General features: G+C 40.6%; 1 protein-coding gene across 6 annotated transcripts in view; it reads right to left on the reverse strand.

Annotated features, from left to right (window-relative positions):
• The window catches only part of als2b (alsin Rho guanine nucleotide exchange factor ALS2 b), a 136222-nt gene that overhangs the window by 28915 nt on the left and 81810 nt on the right, over window positions 1–25497 (reverse strand). For 4 of the 6 annotated variants that reach the window (XM_072261442.1, XM_072261443.1, XM_072261440.1 and 1 more), the window contains 3 exons: window positions 21400–21564; window positions 15591–15704; window positions 1576–1687 (listed from right to left, as the gene is read on the reverse strand). In XM_072261442.1, the coding sequence (XP_072117543.1) occupies window positions 1576–1687; window positions 15591–15704; window positions 21400–21564 (391 nt within the window). The remainder of the gene's footprint in view (window positions 1–1575; window positions 1688–15590; window positions 15705–21399; window positions 21565–25497) is intronic. The other 2 variants (XM_072261445.1, XM_072261444.1) reach the window with 1 other exon arrangement.

A 25497-nucleotide genomic window follows, 5' to 3' on the forward strand; every position in this document is an offset into this window, starting at 1 on the left:
CAGTTGCCTCATCTTCCATTTAGAATATTACTTTGTCTTTGGAGTGTACCTACTCCGTGCCTTCCAAACTGCTCCCAGATCTACCACCTCTCGAGCCTCTGTATCTAGCAATAATTTATAACTTCCACAATCTCCAAAGGGGCCCTACTTCTAAGTACATCTTTCCCTGCCTTCTCCTCCTCCATTTTCCATAGGAATCACTCTATGTGACTCCCCTGACTACTCGTTCTTCCCCACTGATCTCCCTCCTTACACTGATCCCTGCAAGCATGGCAAGTACAACACTTGCCCCTGCTTTGGGGGTCTGCTTTGTCGAGCACCTTGGCATTATCCACCACAAAAGGCAGGATTTTCCAGTGGCTACCCGTTTCAATCCCACTTCCTCTTCCCCTTTTGACAAGTCTCTCGATGGCTTCCTCTAAAGATTAGCTTGATTTGTCAACATGTACATCAAAACATCCAGTGAAATGTGTGGTTTGTGTACTGGGGGCAGCCTGCAAGTGTCACCATGCTTCTGACACCAACATAGCATACCCACCACTTCCTCAACCTTACAGACATTGAAACCCGATCACCAGTGCTGCAAACTGTTAAGCTGGCTGCTGGGCTACCATGCCTCCCATACTGCCACGATGAGACTAAACTCAAGTTGGAGAAGCAACACATCATCTATTTGGGTAGCTTCCAACCAGATGGCATGAACATCAATTTTTCAAACTCCTCTAATTTTCCTCCCTCCATCCTTCTCTTTTCCATTCTCCATTCTGGTTACCCTCTCACCCCTCCAGTTCCACCCCCCCACCCCCTGCAACTCCCTTTTCTTCTATTGTCTACTGTCCTCTCCTATTTGATTCCTTTTTCCGGCCTTTACCCCTTCCACCTCCCACCTCTCAGCCCCTTACTTCATGGACCCCCTCTCCACTTCTGCCCTCACCTGGTCTCTGTACTCCTTCCCCTCACCCTATTCCGGTTTCTGCCCCTCTCCTTTCCAGTCCTGAAGGGTCACAGCCCGAAATGTTGACTGTTTATTTCCTCCCCCACACCCGAGGCTGACTGACTGTGTTGCTCAAGATTTCCAGCACCTGCAGAATCTCATGTTTTTGTATCATTCTGTTGTATATCTCATCCACTTCCCTTCCCCATTTTTCTTCCACAATGCATTACTACACACAATAAACTGTATCTGCCCCACCCCTGTTCATTGTACATTCTACTTTAGTTACTTTTGACATCAAATACACCCAACTTCAAATATTTATTAGAAGTATTGCAAATCAATTGACCATGCATAGCTACCCCATTGTTGGGGGTCAATGATCCAAATAATCTGTTCCTTCTCCACAGATACTTCCTTTTTATTGACCTCTGAGAATAAGAGCCTAAAAACTGAATCAAATATACCCCTTACTGAGATCAAGAATCTTTACCACATGGTTTGAGATGTGATGAGTTTATAATAAAAAAAAAAATAACAACTAGCTTGGATATCTGCTCTGGTAGGAATGATTAGGAATGGGTAGCTTGTTAACAGTGCACAAACTTTTGTCTATCCATGTAATACAAACAAATACTCACCATCATTTTGTTATTGCTGAAGGTGCCTTCATAGTACAGACCAAACTGAGTGACCACAACTCCATTCCCGTGGCGAGTGTCATCCAACCACATGCCCATGTACTTCTCCCCTCTGTAACCGGCGGGGGTGGGGGGGGTGGAATTTAAGCAAATTTGTGAATTGGAATTGAAGATGAACAAATTCTGGCAACATTCGGAAGGATTTCAATAGAACAGCACACAAGTCTATCAGCACATGAAAGAGGAAAGGTAGATGCACGTTTGGTTGAGTACTTTGAAAAGATTTAAACACTGAAAATCATGCAAAGAGAAGCAGGCAGCACAGGGGAAGCATGAACAAGCAATGCAAGCACAGAATTATAAGATCTATTTTATCTAGGTCTTCCTCTAATGCCAAAATCACCACACTTAGCAGTCCTTTACTACATAAAAACACGATTTCTAATTAGTGCGAGAATGAACCTACATTACCAAGGAAGCATCATTACATGGCCTGTTTTTACAATTTATTGCACTCCCCAATAATGAAAGTCTGATTTGGAACTCTAGCTGAGAAAAGCAGTGGTACATCATAATTCATTGTCACCCAAAGACTTGTAACTATAAATAGAACTTCTAGCATGAGAAAACATTCATCGTTACTTCACAAATTTGTAGCCTGCCAAATAAATGGACAGCAAGTCAAAAGAGGTCTGTCATAATTTAAAGCACAACTTCTAAAAAGGACGATCAGATCAGTGAATTTGAACTTTATGGTGAGTTCAGCAATGTCAGTGGCAGGGCAGAGGAAATTAGAGATGTTCAGTGATACAGAGTGACATCTGGGATAGGTGGTGGGTGTTGAGAGAGGGCAGAAAGGTAGGAAAAGTCTGAAATAAGCATTGCAGTGAGGGATCGGCTACAAAGAAAAAATACAAGTGTACTGACGGGAATTTTAGACAGGCAGAATTAAATGATAGAATAGGATTGTAGGTCAGTGAGGACAGGATGATAGAACATTGAGAATATACTTCGGACCTCTCTGGCACCAGAGTTTTGGGCAAACTGAAACTTCCAGAGCTTGGTAAATGAAATGACAGAATAGTATGAAATTGGAGATAACAACAACATGGATGACCTTCAGGAAGAGATCAGTTAATGATGAACAGATTACGAGCACTGTGAGGGTCATGTTTTTTTGACTTCTCCAGTGCTTTCAACACCATCCGCCCTGCTCCACTGGGGGAGAAGCCGACAGCGATGCAGGTGGATGCTTCCCTGGTATCATGGATTCTTGATTACCAGAGTGATCAGCAGCACTGGGGCTCCACAGGGACTGTCTTGTCTCTCTCTCACCACCATTTACACCTCGGACTTCAACTACTGCACAGAGTCTTGTCATCTTCAGAAGTTTTCGGATGACTCTGCCATAGTTGGATGCATCAGCAAGGGAGATGAGGCTGAGTACAGGGCTACGGTAGGAAACTTTAACACATGGTGTGAGCAGAATTATCTGCAGCTTAATGTAAAAAAGACTAAGGAGCTGGTGGTAGACCTGAGGAGAGCTAAGGTACCGGTGACCCCAGTTTCCATCCAGGGGGTTAGTGTGGACATGGTGGAGGATTACAAATACCTGGGGATACGAATTGACAATAGACTGGACTGGTCAAAGAACACTGAGGCTGTCTACAAGAAGGGTCAGAGCCATCTCTATTTCCTGAGGAGACTGAGGTCCTTTAACATCTGCCAGATGATGCTGAGGATGTTCTATGAGTCTGTGGTGGCCAGTGCGATCATGTTTGCTGTTGTGTGCTGGGGCAGCAGGCTGAGGGTAGCAGACACCAACAGAATCAACAAACTCATTCATAAGGCCAGTGATGTTGTGGGGATGGAACTGGACTCTCTCATGGTGGTGTCTCAAAAGAGGATGCTGTCTAAGTTGCATGCCGTCTTGGTCAATGTTTGCCATCCACTACATAATGTACTGGGTGGGCACAGGAGTACATTCAGCCAGAGACTCATTCCTCTGAGGTGCAGCACAGAGCGTCATAGGAAGTCATTCCTGTCTGTGGCCAACAAACTTTACAACTCCTCCCTTGGAGGGTCAGACACCCTGAGCCGATAGGCTGGTCCTGGACTTATTTCATAATTTACTGGCATAATTTACGTATTACTATTGAACTATTTATAATTCTACTACTATTTATTATTTATGCTGCAACTGTAACAAAAACCAATTTCCCCCAGGATCAATAAAGTATGACTATGACTATACTAAGGTCAAAATTTTGATCCTGAGTCTGGCAAGAATGGGGAAACTCAACACTGTGACTTGTTGGGATAACTAACACAAGTGAAGGAGAAAGGAATGCAAAGCTATGCTTGCAGAAATATTTGAACAGGAGGGGGAGAAGGCCAGCATGGAGCTTAGACAATAGTGTGGATAGCTGGTTGCTCTGCTATACTTCTATGCCCATCTATGATATTACTAAAGTGGGAGAATGTGATCTCTGTAATGGAGGGTCAATTGGTGCAGAAGGTGCAAATAATTAATCTCAAGAGGCAGTTGTCAGGAATGGGGTGCAATCGGATAAAAAGCCTATGTCACGGGTATTCTTTGCAATGAAGGCTCAAGATGCTGATGGGGAAAAACCCAGAACCAGATTTCAAATTGTGGCTTTCTAGAGCAAAGTAGAATTTATACTTGCTCCAAGTTGAAATTCCTATAAACGAAAGGGCATTTCTATTGCAAAGATAGCCTCTAGACCTCCCAAAGTGGAACCATTGCTGTAGGTTCTCAGACAGCAGTTGATACTCTGGGAAGATCCCACTCATCTGAACAATGAGTCTTACTGGTATGCTTCAAAAAAAGGGCAAGAAGATAATTTATCATGCTCAGAATGTCACATGTAACTTTGATTAGAGACATCTGTGTTTTGCTTAGAAACCCAATTAGCAGAGTCCCAAGAGGAAAGAAAAGATGGAGATGATTAGGTTGCCAGAATATTTTTAAGAGTACTTTTTAAAAAAAAAAAAAAAAAAAAGTTGAAAAGCTCTAGCTTCAAGTGCGTTTTCTTCCACCCTTGTGGGAATGCTTACAGTCAGCATCTCTTCCACTCCAAACTGTCAGCCAAAGAGATTCTTCAACGCATTGTACTTCCAGAGATGGTACAGTATTTTTGAGCAATGCTACCATCCACACCACCACTTCCTCATATTCTTGTTCCACTCCTTCTAAATATACTTCAAAGAATTTCAAATCCCCATTCACACTCAGTTTGGAGTCAGGACAATTAGCTAATACCCTCATGTGACAACTGATGCCAGAAGTTCACCAGTTTTCTATATTCCATTAATCTGGCATACTGGGATCTTTGTGGAACCAGGCTAGTAGATTTTATAAACTACTGGAATATTATTCATATCAAGATATTAACATTAAAAATGTTGCATTGCAAAATAATACATTTTCCAGTGACCTAAGTTTCAAAGGAGCAAGGGAACGGAGTGTTTAGGAGGTGAGCGATTAAGTGAAAGTAAGGACTTCTTTACTCTTTAGTTAGCCCAGTTTCATCCCACAACCAAGTAATTTAATTCCAACCACAAACTACTAGTTACATTCCCAAAGAGGACTTGTGTACTCAGGGCACCTTAATGTGAGAATTAAACTAATTGGGCCCAGCCAGCCGAGTGCAACTTATGTGAATGTTCTTCCTGCCCCAGGATGGTCCACGTGTGCATACACGTACGTACAAGTATGTACACATTACACCCCAAGAAATTCAATCCAATTTTTTCTCCTGCACCATCTCTCAACCACACAGCAACTTCCATTCATTTCCTGCCCCTCCCATACAAGATGCACCACTAGAAATAACTTGGAGATTCACATCTGTTGAGGTCATAGAATCACATTTTCAGGGCATCATGTCCAATCACTTTTTGGGAGATTCGTCCAAGTTAATTCCACAAAACCACATTTTCCTGTCACATTCCAGCAATTACCATTCCAATTTTACATGAGAAAAATAGAGTTACTGTAGAATTTGAAACATCTAACTTCTTATTCATTTGGTATCAGGATGAGTCCCCTCCTTAGAACCTCAACTCCTTTCCTTCCTGTAGCATTGGATCTTGACATCCCTCTCCCCTGTAAAAGGTTTTTCACTTGTTCATTAACATTGGCAACTCTGACATCAGTGTATCCCTAATCATTGAATGTGCTGTTGTGTGGTCTCCCATACCCACCCTTGGACTGTACATATAACTCAAGTTCAGACCTCCACAGTACAGGCATCCTCACCAGAACCAGTTTCTGCTCAAACTCCTGGAAAATCCCTCATTACTTCAAGATGCTCTCTTGCTGATTACACTACCAAATTTTGTTGTTGTAGTGCAGACACCACCTACAAAGCCAGACATGGAGACTTCAGTTGGCACACCAATAGATCCTCAAGCATGTGGGGAGCATTTCCTGTATGCAACTGTTCAGAATATAATAGGGGGTCACAGGCATCATACTGCTTACTCTGAACTCCTCTCTCACCCTCTTTTTCATTTCCAGCTCTTATTTCTGATTACTCCAAATCTCCATTTTAAAGCCTTCATTCAGTTTCCCATTCATTCCTTTAACCAGTTATACCCTCTCCATATACAAAGCATTACAGTAAATGTTTACAGGAGAATTTTTAATTTTAACTCTAATTTTATGTATTGCACTCTCTACAAAACAACTTTCACGACATACGATGATAATAAATCTCATTCTGATTAGTGCTTTTTTTTTTATTAAAAAAACAGTACTTGTACCAAAATAAATTAGAAAATTTGAAGCTGCATTTAAGCAGGTTCCATATGTATTTGCCTAATCAAGGGAGATGCAAATCTATGTTCCCAACAGCTTTCAAATGGTTTATATTTACAGACACCAGATAATAAACAGTGACCCATGGTACAGGTGATTAACATTGCCAGGAAGTTTAAGATATAGAAAATATCAATATAAAATGTTTCATTAAAAAAAACTATAACCTCTCAATACTCATTAGTAAATTTCCACTGATCATCCTCGCTTTAAAGTCATTACTCAGGATTGCAATTCAGTCCTCTCTGCACAAGAGCCATTTGGGAGTTCTTACATAAATTGGCTATGAGCTTTCTGAATCTACAACAATTACATTTCAAAATTACTTCATCACATATAAACTATACAAACACAACTTCATCTTCTATCCTTTGAGCACACTCAAGAAGTTAATGGACATGGGCTGGGAAGAACTAGCTTTGGCAATAATATTCCAGTTTTGTTAACATTCAACAGCAATTAATCTAGAACACAAGAGATGGACAGAGCTTCTTCCAACTCCCAGCAGTTCCTTAATGTTAAGCAAATACACTGGACAATAACATTAGATCAAGACAATCCTGCATATCAGGTATTTTCCACTGACCTGACATCATACTCTTTTTTTTTAATTTTATTTTTATTTGGATAAGGAATTCACAAATATCATGTACTTTTTTCACACATATAACCTTTTCCTTTTTTTATATGTATAAAACTATAATTATTTATACATTCTTAAGTACACATTGAGATGATATAAAAGGAAATTAGACACTTAAATAGATAATTATGTACTGTGGTAATTCTAATCGATTAGGCTAAGTAATGGAATTAGTTGTTAAGAAAAATGGTAATAATAGTTTCCATACAACTCTTCTGGACCATTTCCACTGGTCCAAAATGTTGTATATAAGCCTATGTAACAACCATTGTAGGTATTTATATCCTAATTTGTTCATGCTTGCTCCTGCCCGCAGACATAATTATCCAATCCCTATGTACTTATTTACTTAATTTTTTCATTTTTTATCCCTTTTCCAAATCTTTCCCTTTACTTGTGTTAATTCTCTATTTTCCAAAAGAAAACAAAAGACATTTAGACTAGGGGTGCTTACGTTAGCAATATTACTGTGTTGATGAGAAGAGCAGTATAAATCATTAGGAGAGTCATCTAAAGTCTGCTCGCATTGGGGTTATATATTCAATCCATTTATTCCAGATTTGATAAAACTTTTCTTTTTGAATTTTCAGAGAGTAAGTCAACTTTTCCATTTTAAATATTTCCAAGATAATTTCGTGCCAATCTTCTAATGTAGGTGGTATTGGATTTAGCCACTTTCTAGTGATTGATTTCTTACTTGGCGCTAAGAGGGCCTGCAGCAACTTTATATCTTCCTTCTGTTCAAGAAACAATACATGCCCCAAATAGAGCATCTCAAAGTTCAGAGGTATCTGGGACCTAAGTACCTTAACTAATGTTCTATGAATACCTTCCCAATATAGACTTAATTTAGGGCAATCCCAGAAAATATGAAAATGATTTGCCTCCTTGGAGCCGCACCTTCTCCAACACATCACATTTGTATCTTTATATTTTTCCTGATATGGGGTCTTGAAGTATCTTATAATGTTTTTCCAACAATGTTCTCTCCAAGACAAAGAATTAGTCGAGGACCATTGAAAGCTGCAGATTTTCCCCCAAGCCTCCTCTGAAAGTACCAACCCCGCTTCTTTCTCCCACTTCTCTTTAATATACAGTGTATTTACATTTTTAGCATGGGAGAGTGCATTATATAATCGAGAAACTGATTTACTAGGTATTGAACTGCAAGCCGAATTCAGAATCTTGAAAAATTCTAATTCTACTGTTGATAGGTCTGTATATCTACAACTCTGGTTAACATAGTTTCGTACTTGAAGGTACCTAAAAAAGTCATTATGTTCTAGGCCATGTTTGTCCTGCAGGATTTGGAAACTTTGTAATACTCTTTTATCTATAAATGAGAGGTAGGTTGTAAGACCTTTCTTTATCCATAGCTCAAATCTTTTATCTCCTCTGTTGGGAAGGAATTTGGTATCATATGCACACCATCTAAAGAGTTTTAACTTGTTATTAATTCCACATGAATTAACCACCTTCTGCCATACTTTTAATGTAAGATTTATCCAAGCGTTTTTAAATTTTTCCAACTGGGCCATCAATCCTTTGTCAGCTATTGAGGCCTGAAGAGGAAAACTGTCAACAAATCCAAATTCTATTTCCTTCCATCTAGCCTTATATTCCCTATTACACCAATATAACAGAGGGGTTATCTGTGAGGCATAAAAATAATTTCTCAGGCAAGGAAGAACCATACCTCCTCCTTCCTTCCCTAACTGCAAGGTGTTATATCGAATTCTAGGTTTCCTTCCTTGCCAAATGAAGCGGGAAACCCATTTGTCCCATTCCCTGAATTGATTATCATCCACCTCCACCAGTAAAGTACGGAAAAGATACAATAACCGAGGAAGAATATTCATTTTTATAGTATTTATCCTTGAATTTAAACTTAAAAAGGGGATAAGATTCCATCTATGCATATCTGCTTTTATCTCTGAGATTAATGGCCCATAATTTACCTGTGACAGTGTTGAAAGATCCTTTGGCAGGGTTATTCCTAAATATTTTAATGATTTAGCTTCCCACTTAAGATCGTATGTATCCTGCAATTTTTTGGATGGTGTATAATTTAGGGATATAACCTGCGTTTTCTTTACATTTATTTTATAACCTGATATTTTCCCAAAGTCATCCAACAGTGTAAACAATCCTATAAATGATTTTTCTGGTTCACTCAGATAGACCAAAACATCATCTGCGAATAACGCCACTTTCTGTTCAATCCCTGCCACCTTGATACCTTTTACGATTTCGCTCTGTCTTATTAGTTGGGCAAGCGGTTCAATATATAGCGCAAAAAGGAGAGGAGAAATTGGGCATCCCTGTCTAGTGCCTCTCTCTAAGATGAAGGAGTCAGAGAGGTCCCCATTTATCTTAATTCGGGCTGTAGGGCTGTCATATAGAGTCTGAATTACTTTAATAAACTTTTCTTGAAAGCCGAATCTTCCTAACACTCTGTATAGGAATGCCCAACTAACCGAATCAAAAGCTTTCTCAGCGTCCAATCCTACTACCATTGTCTCTGTCTCGTTCTTATTGACATCATACTCCTACACCAAATACCAAGTTTTCCTGCACGTGGGCAGGGAGATATCGACAATCACTGGATACAATTCTTTGGCTGCATGGGGTAGCAAAGATCAGAGTGTGGATATTCATACCGTTACTATTACCAAGAAAGAATAATCATATGTGAAGTGTATTCTATTTTAGGGAAGTTTCAGCTCAAGAGCACTGATTTTATTCTACACGAGATATTTGCAAATGAGCAAATTTTAACTCTTTGTCTGGCTCATGCATAAAGTGGCTGCTGACAGGGGAGTGAGTGAACTGGAAATATTACAATCATAGGAGAAGGATGGACGGTAAAAGAGATTTTACTGAGGAAAAATGAACATGTGCATTTTCTCCTCTTGACCAACAACTTTACCTGGTGTGGTGACAGACTGGGTTAGAACAGCAAAGATCACAACCATGTCCAGGATCCTGATTAGCATTGGATAAGGTTTCCACAAGACCTAGGAGCAGAATTAGGCCATTTTGCCCATTGAGTCTGCTCCACCATTCAATAATGGCTGAACCTTTATGCCCTCCTCACCTCTACTTCCCAGCCTTCTCCCTGTATTCTTTGTTGCTGTGTCCAATTAAAAAACTATCAAGCTCTGCCTTAAATACGCCAAATGACCTGGCCTTCACAGCTGCCTGCAGCAACAAATTCACCACTTTCTGCTTAAGAAATTTCTCCACAGCTCTGTTTTAAATGGACCCTCTTGTTCTAGGCTCCCCCACCATGGGAGACATCCTTTCCATATCTACTGTCTAGGCCTTTCAACATTCAAAAGGTTTCAATGAGATCCCCACACCCCCCCCCCATCCTTCTAAATTCCAGTGAGTACAGAGCCAGAGCTACCAAACGTTCCTCCTATGATAACCCTTTCATTCCCAAAATCATCTTTGTGAACCTCCTCTGAACCCTTTCCCAGCAAGTCTTCTTAGATAAGGAACCCAAAACTGTTCACATATTCAAGGTGAGGCCTCACCAGTGCCTTATAAAGCCTCAGCATCACATCCTTGCTCTTGTATTCTAGACCGCTTGAAATGAATACTAACATTACATTTGCCTTCCTCACCACTGATTCTACCTGCAAGTTAACCTTTAGGGTATTCTGCACAAGGACTCCCAAGCCCCTTTGCATCTCAGAGTTTTGGATTTTCTTCCCATTTAGAAAAAATAGTCTGCACATTTATTTATTCTACCAAAATGCATGACCATGCATTTTCCAACATTGTATTTCATTTCCCACTCTTGCCCATTCTCCTAATCTGTCTAAGTCCTTCTGCAGCCTACCTGTTTCCTCAACGCTACCTGCCCCTCCACCAACCTTCGTATCATCTGCAAACTTGGCAACAAAGCCATCTATTCCATCATCTAAATCATTGACAAACAGCATAAAAAGCAGTCCCAACACCGACTCCTGCAGAACACCACTAGTCACTGGCAGCCAACCAGAAAAGGATCCTTTTATTCCCACTCACTGCCTCCTACCAATCAGCCAATGCTCTAACCATGCCAATAACTTTCCTGTAATACCGTGGGCTCTTAACTTGGTAAGCAGCCTCATGCGTGGCACCTCGTCAAAGGCCTTCTGAAAGTCCAAATATACAACATCCACTGCATGCCCTTTATCTATCCTACTCAAAGAATTCCAACAGTCTCGTCAGGCAAGATTTTCCCTGAAGGAAACCATGCTGACTTTGTCCTATCTTGTCCTGTGTCACCAAGTTTCAGAAGGACTTTACCCACATCAAGATCAACCACAATGAATTGAGCAACCAGGAGACAATGCATTGTCCTGAACACACCTTCTGTTCATACAGTATTTTATGAAGAGGAGAGAAAGATTGGGTTTTTGCTTGTCACGTACATTGAAACATACAGTGAAATGCAGTGTCAAATCAAAAATCAGCAAGGACTGCACTGGGCAGCCCACAAGTGCCCTCATGCTTCCAGTGTCAACACAGCATGCCCCCGACTCAATAACGTTAACTGCACATCTTTGGAACATGGGAGGAAACCCACACAGTCACAGGGAGAACATACAGACTCCTTACAGGCAATGGCAGGAATTGAACTCCAATCTTCCAATTGTTGGTGTGTTGCTCTCAGACTGAATGCTTTAAAACTCAACCCAGTTGTCAGAGAATAAATTATGATTAAGTGTGGCTGTGAGATTCATTGTGAGATCAGGAACAAAGGATGTAAGAAAGGCACACTATTTCAAGTCTAGTTTAGCATTACAAAAATAGAGTCCTTCAAAAAGTGGCAATTATTCTGTAGAAAGGGGAGAAAGGTGGGAAGAAGTCAGTGACAAAGACCAGTGTGGATGCACTGTATAACAATATTGTTGTGTGCATTGTCAGGCAGTATCAATCTTTAACATGAAATGCAAATTTTAATAGCCATCAGTCAGTAGCAACTTCAGAGCCTGAGCTTTGTGGATTCAGGTCTACTCCAGCACTTCCTCAGTAAACGTTGCCTTGCATTCCAAGAATACACATGGTGGAGGAGCTTGTATGTTTAAATGATCAAGAGGTCACCTGAAGGCAATGCTTTTAGTGGTGTCTCCCACATTAGCAAGGTCAAGGGAGAGGCTGAAAACAGAATAATCCAAGAAGTGTTCACTGAAGAAGCAGAAAGAAGGTGGCTGTGACCCAGCTATGAAGGCGAGTGCAACGCAAGTAACATCAGTCATCAGTTTGCTCTGCCGCCAACCACGGTTGTGTGCAGTCAACTGTACGCTAGTGTTCCCACACTAAACCTGACTTATGTAGGCTTTTGTCAGATCCAAAGAGTCCAGATCAATGATGAGTTCAGGGCTCTGATACCTGGAGGCTCCTTGCCAAGTGTGCAGAAAGGCAAGTCTGTGATGGCTCTTGGGAACCAATTTAATGATAATTTCCAGTGCAATTTCCTCAGGAGCTGCATCAGAACTGAGTGGTCCTCTTCAAGAAACCTGGTTTGAGCAGCCTTTCTGCAGGTCCTGTCTCACCTGGAGTGAACATTGGCTGTCCTATTTTCCCTGGTTGGGAAACCGCATCAAGTTGCAGTAAAACATAGAAAGCTAAACATCAGGACTTGGTGTCAGAGGCTTGGCTGATTTCTCTTTCCAGAAATTGTACCCTCCACTGGTCTTTCTTGGCACACTGAGTTCTCTGAGATGTTAATGTTATTCTCACTAGCTCCTGGACCACAATGGCAATTTGTCTTTCCAGACGATAATTCTTCAGGTCATCAATGAACATTCACACACTCCAGGATGTGACTACCATGACAAACCCAGAAGGAATAAATAAGTAAAAAGATAGATAGAATTTCCACCCTGCCATCATGGGCAAGATCCTGAACCTCATCCTTCTTTGCCACCTTTGTTCCATCAGTGAGAAATCCAGTTCAGTTTCATTTATCCTGGTTTACAGAGGATATGGTTCCCCATTGCCAGGCAAATCCAAGCATCTAGAATTAAAAAAATAAGGATTGTTCCTTGTCTACATTGACTCAAACCAAGGCATCTAAAACTTTGTGGACCATCATCTACCCCTCCCCAGAAAACAGTATCAGAGCCCCAAGACCTCTGCACCATGATAAACATCCTAAATTGATGCCTTCCACAGCCAAACTTGGTGAAACAAGATTTATCATCTTCATTGTGTTCACTGACCATCACCATTCACCTGAACAGGGACGATCTACTGCCCGACTTCAGTCCTGGCATCAACGGGATGGGAAAATTTAAATCATTGACATGATTAAAAAAAAATCATAAAGACCCACCATAACCTCCAGCATGTAGATGATGGCTACGTAATGTCACCCGCTGCACAGGATCTGCAAGTAATATTAATTCTTCCATGTTGCCAAAAATTGTCTTGGTCCACCATTGAACAAAATGTCCTCCAATATCATCCCCAAAACAAGTTGGAAACTTCTCTTCCAATGCAGCATATCCTAGACTATTTACCAGGATCTGATTAAGACTTGAGCGCCTTCTCCAGGTGTTCAGGTCTAATCCTGGGGATCAAATAAGAGAATCTCTGGATGAATGAAGCTGTCCCCCATAAACTACGTCCAACAACATTTACGCCTTACTCTGGGGGTAATGCTCTAGCGGATAAAACCCTGTACTCTGATGCTCCCAAGATCCAGGTTCTCTTTTCCAGTTCTTGAGACAGCTTATAAAAACATTACAAAACTCACTCAAGTTTACATCAAGCAGAGAAGTATCAACACCAATGACAAGGAGAGCAATCTGCTAATTGATTAATGTCCACCCAACCATTGATTAGGAACCAGCAGCTCAGCACTGAGGTGGAACAACGAAGGTGGAGAAAGAAGGTTAAATCAAGGCTGCAAAACCCACCTCCCCAAACAGTTGCCAAAGAATGAATGCACCCAGACCTGGGCTCCCCAGCTGTCCAAAGGCAGACCGAGTCTGAAAGTTTCTTCTACCATTCTGAGAACTGTACAACTTGAAGTGCTTTTATTTGGGACTGATACTATACCCATGTTTTGCCAGTGCCCTATGATTAAGAAATTCAGCAGCTCTCAGAAAGCAATTCAAGGAGTGGTGTTCCCAACACATTCTCATTTGAATTATCAACATAACTAAAACAAAATATGCTGTAATTAACATAAAGTTGTTTCTGGGAGTTTACCATGTTGCATCCCTGACATAATCATGGCAAAAACTTCATTGTTCAAAAAGAACTTTGCAACAGCACGACAACCTAAAGGAACCTCCTTCCAACACGGTTATATATTGGGGATGATGGCTCTCCTTAGCGAGGCAGTGAGCCAGATTGATTCCTAAATCTGCAATAATAGTCAGCCCAGTTCAAACAGGCTGCCATTGGAGAACTTGATTGGCCCACTCACTTGAAGAGGATAACTGGTTCTTTTCTAATTTATTCTGGTGAGCTGTGATATTTTAAATGATTAAAGGGCTCACAATCACTTCTTAAGTTCAAGTGGTAAGATACTGGTTCTGGTGAGGGACAGAATGTCCATTCCAACAATGGGAATGAAAATGAGGTGGACTGCTGCTGCAGTTGTTGTGAATTGAACAGGATGTGCTCAAACCTGCGCTCAGTATTGAGGTTCTGGCTACACATGTAACCGCATCTATAATCACAGTGTGTAGAGTCAAGACCTATAAACTTAGTCACAATCCCTCCATGATTCCCTTGTCCATTCATCCCTCCTCACTAATCTCCCTCCTGGCATTTATCCCTGAAACCAGCCCAAGTGCTACATCTGCCCATTCACCTCCTCCCTCACCTCCATTCAGGGTCCTAAACAATCCTTCCAGGTGAGGCAACACTTCATCTGCGAATCTTTTTTTTTTGGGGGGGGGGTCTATTGTGTCTGATACTCCGATGTGGTCTCCTCTACAATGGTGAGACCCACTGTAAACTGGGGGACTGCTCTGTCGAGTACCTGCACTCCATCTGCCAAAGCTGGAACTTCCCAGTGGCCAACCACTTCAATTCCAATTCCCATTCTGACATATCATTCCATGGCCTCCTCTTGTACCACACGAGGCCAACATCAGGGTGGAGGAGCAACAACAACTTATATTCTGTCTGGGTAGCCCCAACCTGATGGCATGAATACAGATATCTCCTTCTAGTTAAAAACAAAAGTTGCCTCTTCTATTCTCCACTCTGGCCTCTTCTCATCCACCTATCACCTCCCAGGCCCCCTCCTCCTTCCCTTTCTCTACAGTCCACTCTCCTCCCCTAGCATCTTCCCCCTCCCTTTCCAATCCTGAAGATGGGTCTTAGCTTGAAATGTCAACTGTTTATTCATTTCTATAAATGCTGCCTGACCTGCTGAGTTCCCCCAACGTTTTGTGTGTGGTGCTTTAGCGGTTAGTTTTTCCAATCAGGACAGGCTGTTGGATGGGGTACCATGCAGGGGTGAGGTATTCCATGCATGGGGAAAGGGTAAAAGGAGATCATGGCTGGGCTCACCCTGTGCCTCCCACTGGCTGGTTATGGAGCTGCACTGATGATGACACCCGAGACGTCCATGGCCAGGACCATCCCACCCTCCTGGTGGAAGCAGGACACGAGAAGGCAGGTGTCCTGCAAGGGGACAAGAATAGTCAGAAATGTGGGCTAGAAATAAAACACAAAGAATGGATTCCTCCCATACTATCAAGTTCTCACTTTCCTAGCCTGCATCTTGATTTTTTTTTTTTTTTTTTTTTTTTTTTTTTTTTTTTTTGAGACAGGGGGAGGAGGGTGGTGGGGGATGTATTATACATGGCATAGGTTACAGCCCCACTGGTATCAACGTCCATTTCTTATCCCCAGCATCAGTGACCCTAAACATGCAAACGCAGAAGGACAATGTAGGAATTCCTTCTACAAGGAACACTGCAAGCAAGCTGGATCCTTTCCACACTAAATTCAGCAAGCATTTAGTTATAAGGAACCGATTTTTCACTATCCCTACATATCAAATACAGCCCTTTTGATCAAAACCACCGATGCCTCTGAAATAAAACAAGGGTCTTTGCTTCAATATTGTTGGATCCAACTGTTTAATTTTAATTGTTAAACTACTAAAGAAATAACAATCAATGATCTCCTTGTATTTTAAGTAGCCTTTATGTAGCTAATTTAATATGCCTCTAGTTGTTGTCTGAAGTAGAATTCTGGAAGCTTCTTTGTTCTGAATATTTTCTGATTGGCTGATTTTACTAGAGCATTAAATAAGTATAATCCAATTAGAAAATACTTATCTATGGAGTTTTCCTCAACTCCATATGGCATACGGGGAGGAAGGCAAATGCGATGTTAGCATTAATTTCAAGAGGATTAGAATATAAAAGCAAAGATGTAATGTTCAAGCTTTAAGCACTGGTGAGGCATCACCTGGAGTATTGTGAGCAGGTTTGGGTCGCTCATCTTAGAAAGGGTGTGCTGAAACTGGAGAGGGTTCAAAGGAGGTTCACGAAAATGATTCCAGAATTAAACTGCTTGTCATATGAAGAATGTTTGATGGCTCTGGGTCTGTATTCACTAGAATTTAGAAGAATGTGGGGTGACCCAATTGAAAACCTATTGAATGGAGAAATGGGTTGATAGAGTGGATGTGGAAAGGACATTTCCTATGATGGGAGTGTCTAGGACAAGAGGACACAGCCTCAAAATAGACCTCTTTTCAGAACAGAGATGAGGAATTTCTTTAGCTAGAATGGCTAGAGTGGAATTCGTTGTCACAGGCAGCTGTGGAGGCGAAGTCCTTTTGTATATTGAAAATAGAGGTTAATAGATTCCTGATTGGTCAGGGCATGAAGGTGGGGGGTGGGGGGAGGGGGGAAGGCAGGAGATAGAGGCTTAGGGGTAAAATAGATCATCCATGATGAAATGATGGAGCAGACTCTATGGGCTAAATGGCCTAATTCTAATCCTATATCTTATGGTCTTAAAAGTAGCTGTATTATGTTAGGCACCATCTTTTCCTTTGTAGTAGTAAGAACCCCATCACTGTTCTGTTTCTGTTCTATTAATTCTTAATAAACAAACAATCATTTAACGCCTCATCCCCAACTCCAAAAAGAACCTGGGATTCTAAATATACCAGAATCCTACAAAACCTATGACCTTTATGGCAAACTCGTGACTTTATACACTGGGACTCAGAACACTTTTACCACTCTACAAACACTCTTAGCTACTCTGCAGTGACTAAATTTTACCACAAATGTTGAAAGATTCCAGTCAGAAGCAAGGAGCAACGGACACTGACGGGGAATGAAAGAGAATTGGCCAGTATCTGATATGCCAAGGGCATGGCCTAAGAGTTCAGCTCTCCTTTGGAGGCCTACTATCTCGGGGCTCTGAAGGTGGGCAGATTGAAGGTCAGTGTCCCGGACCGGTGTATTGTGGGAGCTGTAAGATCTTTGGCTGAGATCTTTGGGCAGAGAGCTCAGAAAAAGCGATGCAACGGACTTTTAACGTCATAAGCCTGTAAGTTGTTTGTTTCTCCTCTCGCTATGAAACGGAGACATCTTTCTCCCTTACTGGGTGTGAGGGTGGGGATGAGAGAGAGAGAAAGCCTGTGGTATGTCGAACACCAGGTGAACACAGTGCTTGGAGTACTCCAAGTCTGTGTCTTTGCTGCTGCCTTGGTCACGCTTGAGTGTTCTGTGGTGAGTGCCAATGCCTTTCCACCCCCCCCCAGTGGGGGAAGGGGAGGAGGAAATCGTTTCTTGGTACTTACGCATGTGAGGGAGGGAAGCTGGTAGGACTAACATTTAACTGTCATTCATTTTTTGGGGCACTCCTCTGTTTTTGTGAATGGTTGCAAAGAAAAAGAATTTCAGGATGTATATCGTATACATTTCTCAGACATTAAACGTACCTTTGAAACATTAGAGGCTGTGTGTGATCTGTTTGGCATCAACTGCATCAAGTAGCAAAAAGACAGTGTGTCCAAGAGAAACAGATGCAAAAGTAGCTTGGGAGTTGGCAATATTGTTATGGGGAAGGTGCACGTGCAAAGTCAAAAATTAGGTCAATAGCTGCAGTTATTGACAGACACAAAAACTGCACAAATATCCTGTTTATCAAAAAATTGTTCAAAGAGACAAACTCCCCATTATACAGTGGACATAGTTCAGTGTGGCATGTAAATTTTCTCAAACAAACTTTAAGGGATGGGAATGCAGAGAGAACTGTTGCTGAAGGAGGAGAATTAATTATATATTTATAATGGATATTTCTGAATGGGCTTCATGTGATTAAGTTTGTTTTTCCTCCCATAGTGCAACTTCTACACAATCTCAAAAGATTTGTAAAATTGATGGGTCTGTTTAATTGTACATAGTTTGGAGACTCAAACTGGCTCAAGGACCACCAGACATTCCTTTGTGACAATTTGGGAAACATTAAGTACATCACTTAATGTAGATATCCAGAGCTGTAGATACACTGATTCTGACCACACTCTTCACAGATGCACAAACTCTCCAAGATATCCAACTCTTTTGCTCCGTTGTTTCACTTTTGCCATGGGAAGGTCAAGGTTCCAGCTTTACTTCAGAAACTTAAACTGCATAATTATAGCACAATGTCAAAATGGTATCAATTATAATCCGTTTTTAGATGAATATAGGGCACTATTCTTTTGTTTACTGGTGAATATTTACTTTCACCAGTGGGACAGGTAATTAATCCATTGTCACAATCTCTTTTTGGGTGATAGTCATATGAAAAGTTATCTTCTGTGAAGTTTACATCAGAAAAGAAAGTTACACTGCAGGAATATTTGATTGTTTGTAATTGGAGAGCACAATCAAGGTCCCATGGTTGCAGAGCACTGCCTAATTGTTGGAATTAATTAGAAGACTTCAAAAAGGAAATGCAAGAAACACCTATAAATAACAACTTGGGGATATGAACAAAGAATAAGAAATAGTAGATTGCTTTTCAATACTGACCCTGATTCAATAAATGAAATGCCTTACATCGTTTCACATCAATACACTTCAGAGTACTTAACCGGCTGTAAAATACTGAGTAATATCTCGAGAATGTCCAGAAAAGGTGGCAATATGACATTTATTCTGCAATATTGTCAAGTTAAGTTGCAAACTTCCAGAAAATAAATGAGTTAAACAGAAATATTGTTCATATTTTACTTTCTACTCCTGTGTAAACTTTTAATATTACACCATTTAACAATGTTTTCCAAAAATCCAATACACTCTAAACTGCACACTGGGTTGGTTTTGCTGTGATAGAGCTGACCCACCACATAAGAATTTGCTGTAACACACGTTGTATATTTTCATGTACAAAAATGTGTTACTTTGCTTTCCTCTCCCAAGGCTGCGTTTAGAGGTCAGACACAGGCTTGTAGTTGAGTGTTGGGTGGGGGGAGGGGGGAAATGTGCACAGGGTCAATGGTTTTGGAACTCATTTATGGGTGACAATGCATTCCAGAGAGTATGGCGAAGGATGGGAAAAGAATAGGACTATACATGCGGAAGGGACATGGGAGAAGTTGGCTCAGCATTTTAATGAGATAAGAGGGATTGGGAAATTGTAGTTTTAGTTGATATAGGGCATGTTTGAAAAACAAAGACTGTATTGCAGATTGGGGTATGCTGAACTGAAGGGATTTAAAGACAAGGATTCAGGTATTTACTTGCAACTCCCTAGTCAGTACTGCAGATCCAAAAATCACATCAACTTGAGAGTGGCCCAAGGTGGGCATCTGGGCCAAGTTCCCTTGCGATGTTCCAAAAGGTGCATTGTATCCAGAATGGTACTACTGCTTGGGTCCTCCAACACCAAAATGAAATGGGGATGTAAGACAGCTGAGGAGAGAAAACCCTCAGGTTGAATTTCACAATCAATGTATCGGCAAGTTGACAGTGCCTGGAGATTTATGGCAGGGAGTTTGTCCCCTTCTGCCGCCTGCTATCGGGGCTCGGGAGTTCGATCGACTCGGGGACTTTTGAGACTTTATTTACCGTGCCCGTGGTTTGTTCTTCATCAAATTATGGTATTGCTTTGCACTGCTGTAATTATATGTTATAATTATGTGGTTCTGTCAGTGTTAGTCTTTGGTTTGCCCTGTTTTCTGTGATATCACTCCAGAGAAACATTATAATTTCTTAATGCATGTATGCATTTCTAAATAACAATAAAAGAGGACTGAGTGTTCTCATAATCCAAACTAAACTTGGGTCACAAATACAGTTTATTTCATGTTCAGTCAATTATTATTTTTCTTTTTTTTTTAAAAAACAAAATCACATGCCACTGAAAAATCCTAGGGGCATCCAATTCAATTGCCAGGCAAGCACAAGAAACTTTACATACAGTGGCAGTGATGGAACACTGGGTGTTGTTACCTTAGTCAGCTACATTGTTCGGGTATTAATATATCGCTGCTTTTGGGAGTGAGCTTGCACAAACTGACAGCTGTATGCTCTGCCGCTCAAAAAGCGAATAAAATCCCTTCAGCCTAAAAGCACTTCAGAATATTCTGAAATGCTTACGACTGGTGCTATAGAAATTAATGTGTACCACTTCCAAAACTCACCTTTTGGTTTGATGTCCATTTATTTGGTCTGATTTTATTCATGAAGCACCGGGTCATATTTTGTAATGCAAATAGCAGTATTATATTAAAACCAATAGCTGTTGATGCTCCGCAACACAGACTGGTAAAAAGTGTTCTTTAAAAAAAAAGAACAAAAAATGGGGCGGGGGGGGGGGAAATGTGTTCAAAAACTATATGCACAAAGCAACAATCAATCTCCTTCTAGAAGGGTAGAACACCAGGAGGAAGCAGGGTCTTTGAATTAGCTTGAAGAGAATCCAACTGGCACTGGATGAATGGCCTCTGATCATTCCTGCTGAATACTTGAAGGTGGTTGGCTTGAACAAGTCCAAGATAAGAATGATACATGGATCTAACTGAACCGCTAAAGCAACCTGAAAAAAGCATGTGTCTAGGGAACAACATTGTTTTCAATTGGTTTCAGGACTCTATTCAACCTCTCTGGTTTCATTTAAATACGCCGTCTCCAGTGGATGACAGAATCAGCCTCTAAGTGTCAATGTCAAATGTTAGAGCTGTCAGCATTTTTCTAGTGTGAATATCAAAAGGCAGAGGAAATTGTACAGTTCAGAGCTCAATTTGCAAATTAGATAGAGCAAAGCACACATAAAACTGAGACAGAATCCAGACATTATTTCCAACATACTGTTGACTCACAAAGGGATTTCATGTTGCAAAAGAAAAGGAATCTATTACCTCGTGATATCATCGAATACACCATAGCCCATTTTTTTGTCTTGTGCCCACTGGCCAATGAACATGCTGGGACAGGATGATGTCAGCTTTCCACTTCGGAGCAAGCCATGCCCATGACGCATATTATCTTGAAAATTTCCCTCATACACCTCTCCTGTGGCATACCTGTGAGGAAAGTATGTTGGGGGGGGGGAGAAAAGGGGGAAGGAGTGGAAATTGTGGAGAAAGGGTGAGGTCAAGGTAGCCAAGAAAGGAAGATCAGAGATCACTCATTATAGAGCCACCACAGAAAAGCAATCAGGCGTATACAAGAGTAAAACATCACTAGACAGTCACCAATTTTTTTCTTCTTTCAGGTTTGGGATCTTCTTTTAAAATGTTGAATGTAGCAAATGAACATGAAGTTGCTATTTTATTATTTTAAGTTAATGGCTGAATGGATTCATTTACACTGTGGACATTGTGACAAAAGATCAATAGCCCAGGGAACTTCCACTGCTCCTAATCAGTACAAAAAGAGTACGCCATTCAGCTGTAATCTGAACCATATTTATGCTGTCCACAGTTGATCTGCATCTCTTGGTGCCTAAAGATCTGTCCAACCATATTATAACATTTATTATATTAAGGAACTAACGTTTTTTTTGCCAAGTGTTTCAAATTTTGAACACCAATCTCAATTCACAGACACTGGTAACAATGTTGCAGTTACACTACCCAATGTAGGGAAATATTTTTAAAAAGTGGACAAAAAGGGGCCATGAACTAGCATTAGCAGACAAGGTTAAAGACACGTGTATCAAGTGTAAAAAGGGTAACTAGGGAAAGAATGAGTCCCCTTATACATCACAGGGAACATCCATGTGTGGAGCCAGGAGATGTGAGCAAGGTTGTAAATGAAAATTAAAACAGGAAATACTTAACAGGTTAGGCAACATCTGTGGGAAGAGAAACACAGTAGTGTTTCAGATCGAAGTTCCTTCAGCAGAAATTAGAGGAATTAATATTTCTCATCTGTACTCACCAAGGAGAAAGATGTGGCAGATGGAAAATTCAAGGTGAGGTACTATAATATTATGGAGGATGTTAGCATTAAAGTGAAGTACTAGATGTCTTGCAGCATCTACTGTCTCCTTAATGCTGAGATGCTCCAAATCCACAGAGCCTGATGAACTGTGTCCCAGGCTGCTGAGGGAGACAAAATAGGAAATTGCTGGGGCTCTGTCATAGATTCTTGCATTTTCATTAGCAATAGGCGAGGTGACTGATGACTGAAAGACGGCAAGGAGGAAAGCAAGGAAACCAGGTGATGCAGGGGAGCAGGTCTTACATCGGTAGTAGGAAAACACACTGACAAAAGTAATGAAGGACAGGATTTATCTACATTTGGAAAGATAAGGTTTTATTAGGAATAGTTGGCATAGTTTTGTTCATGGGAAATGCTTCTTCAGTAATTTGATAATATTTTGTTTGGAGAGATAATCAAGCACATTGATGAATGCACAGCAGTTATTATCTACATGGATAGCCTTCAGCACAACTACTGACAAAGTTCTGCATGGTAACCTGATCCTCACATTGAATCCAAAGCAAGCTAGCAAAGTAGATCCAAAACTGGCTTATTATGAGGAAGGGAGTTGCTCATCTCATTAGAAGTCTATGATCAATGGTGTTGAGACCTTTGATAGTTGTGATGTATATTAATGATTTGGATGTGAACTCAGGAGGTTTGATTAATAAATTTGCAATTCACAAGCAAATTGATGGTGTGTGAAAACAAAAACACAACAGGGTCATCTAAGGCTACAGCAGGATACAGATTAGCTGGAAAGTTAGAGAGAGCCATGGCAACTGAAATTTAATCCTGACAGATGTGAGATAATGCATTTTGGGAGGGTATACAAGGGCAAGGCATATACAGTCAATGGCAAGGTCTTAGGGAGTATTTATTAAGAGGGGCATTGGAGTACAATGCCCCAAAGTCCCTGAAAGTGGCAGCACAGGTAGGAAGGGTGGTGAAGCCAGCATTCCGGACATTCGCCTATAATAAGACATGGGATAAAATACAAGAGCTGGAACCTCATGCTGCAACTATATGATACATTGGTTAAGCTACACAAAGTATCTTTGTATGTTCTGATCACCACACTGCAACAAGGGCGTGATTGCACTGGAGGAGATTCACAGGATGTTGCCTGGATTGGAGAATTAGGTTATGGAGAGATTGGATCCCTGAGGCAAAAGGTTAACTTGACAGGAGGTACAACATGTTTACTTCATTTTAAAAATTACATTCTGTATCATTTGCTCACTCATTTACTTAATGTCACTAGTTTGGAAACGCTTCCATCCACCCAACTCATACTGCTACCCAGGTTTGAAACATCACCAAATGTCGATTGATAACATTTACTCCCCTCATCCGAATCACTAACGTAGATTCTGAACAGCTAGGACCTGGTTCTCATCCCGAGATACAGCATCACATCTCAAAAATAACCTGTTTTTAATCCTACATGGTTTTATCAGACAAATAATTTTTAAATCTACACACATTCTCATTCAACAAAATTGGAGCATGTGGGATTAGTTTGTAACTACATTTTAAAATTCACATACAAGGCTTGTCTCCATCCATCCTTCTAGTTACAGCCTCAAAAAGAAAAAAATCAAACTCCAAACAATTTGTCAAAGACCTCACTTCCATAAATCCATGCTGACTCTGCCCAACGTTACAATAATGCCCTGTCACCACACTTATAGACTGATACTTCCCTATTACAGATACAGGTTAAATGGTCTTCAGCGTTTCCAGTTTTTTCTAGCCTTCCTGTTCCAGACTATGGAATTTTGGAAGATAATGACCAATATTTCCACTATGCCAAAAGCCACCTTTTTCAAATCCTTGCAGTGCAGGCCACTCAGTCATGAGGATTTTAAAAATTGACTTTCAAATCCACCAATTACTTCCACTTTTTCCAATCATGCTAATTTATTCTGGCTTATTTTCCTTTGGCTTGCTGTTCTTCACTATTTTGTTGCATCTTCTATGAAGACAGATGTGAAACATTTAACTTCCCTGTCATTTCCACTCTAGCTTCTTGCTGTTGCAATCTGTAAGGGACCCACGTTATCTATAGAAGAGTTCAGAGTATGATTTAATATTCTTACTAGATTCTTATATTTCACCTTCCCAGCCCAGATTTGCTAAATTTTCTTGTTTACTGCACCTTTGGTAATTTCTTTTCTCCCAAGACTTGTATTTAACTTTTCTTGATAGTCACATTTACACCATTTTTCAACTGGATTTTTATGCCTAAAGGGATGAATTATTTCTCTAAATATCTCTGCTTGCTTAGCTCTTAAAGAGCATTCTGTAATATTTAAATCCCAAATTTGATAACTTAAAAGAATCTCATCTCTATAATACCCTTTAGATCAGACCAATTTATTTCTATTTGCAGAGTTAATCTTGTCACAAATTCTTCACGCATTCCAATAAGGAGCATCCAATTTTTGTGTTCTTATCTTTCTTTCCTTGTACTGACCAAGATACAATCTGTTGTTTGTATGGGTTGTCTCTGACTCACATTGTCCATCATTATTCATTTCATTGCTCTACATTATTGTCTCATGCTTCATCCTCAACCTTCTAAATTTCACCTCACCCAACCCTCTCCTTCTACAGCTTAGTTCAGAGCACAATTATACAATTTGCTAGATCACTGGTTACAGCTCAATGCAGGTGAAGCCTGTCCAGCAGAATAGCTCTTTCTTTCCCCATCCCGGGTGCAAATGCCTCACAAGTTGGAACACAAAGTCAGCTAAGTTACTGGCCTAATAGCCTGGCTACAAATCCAGAAAAATAGAACATTTTTGATTTGGACTCCAATTGTTCAAATGCTTTTAGCAGAACCTTTTCATTCCTAGCAAGATCATTGGCTCCCAAATGGATCTTGACAATTGCTTCCCCTTCCTGTCCTGGTATCAAACAGGCAACACAGCATTTGGGACCTCAAGCACACTCTGCAGCAGGTAAACTTTCACTACATGGTACCCTATCACTAAATTATTCTTACTTACATGTTGAATGATTCC

The sequence above is a fragment of the Mobula birostris genome, chromosome 6 (assembly GCF_030028105.1).
Source record: "Mobula birostris isolate sMobBir1 chromosome 6, sMobBir1.hap1, whole genome shotgun sequence".
Lineage (NCBI taxonomy): Eukaryota > Metazoa > Chordata > Chondrichthyes > Myliobatiformes > Myliobatidae > Mobula > Mobula birostris.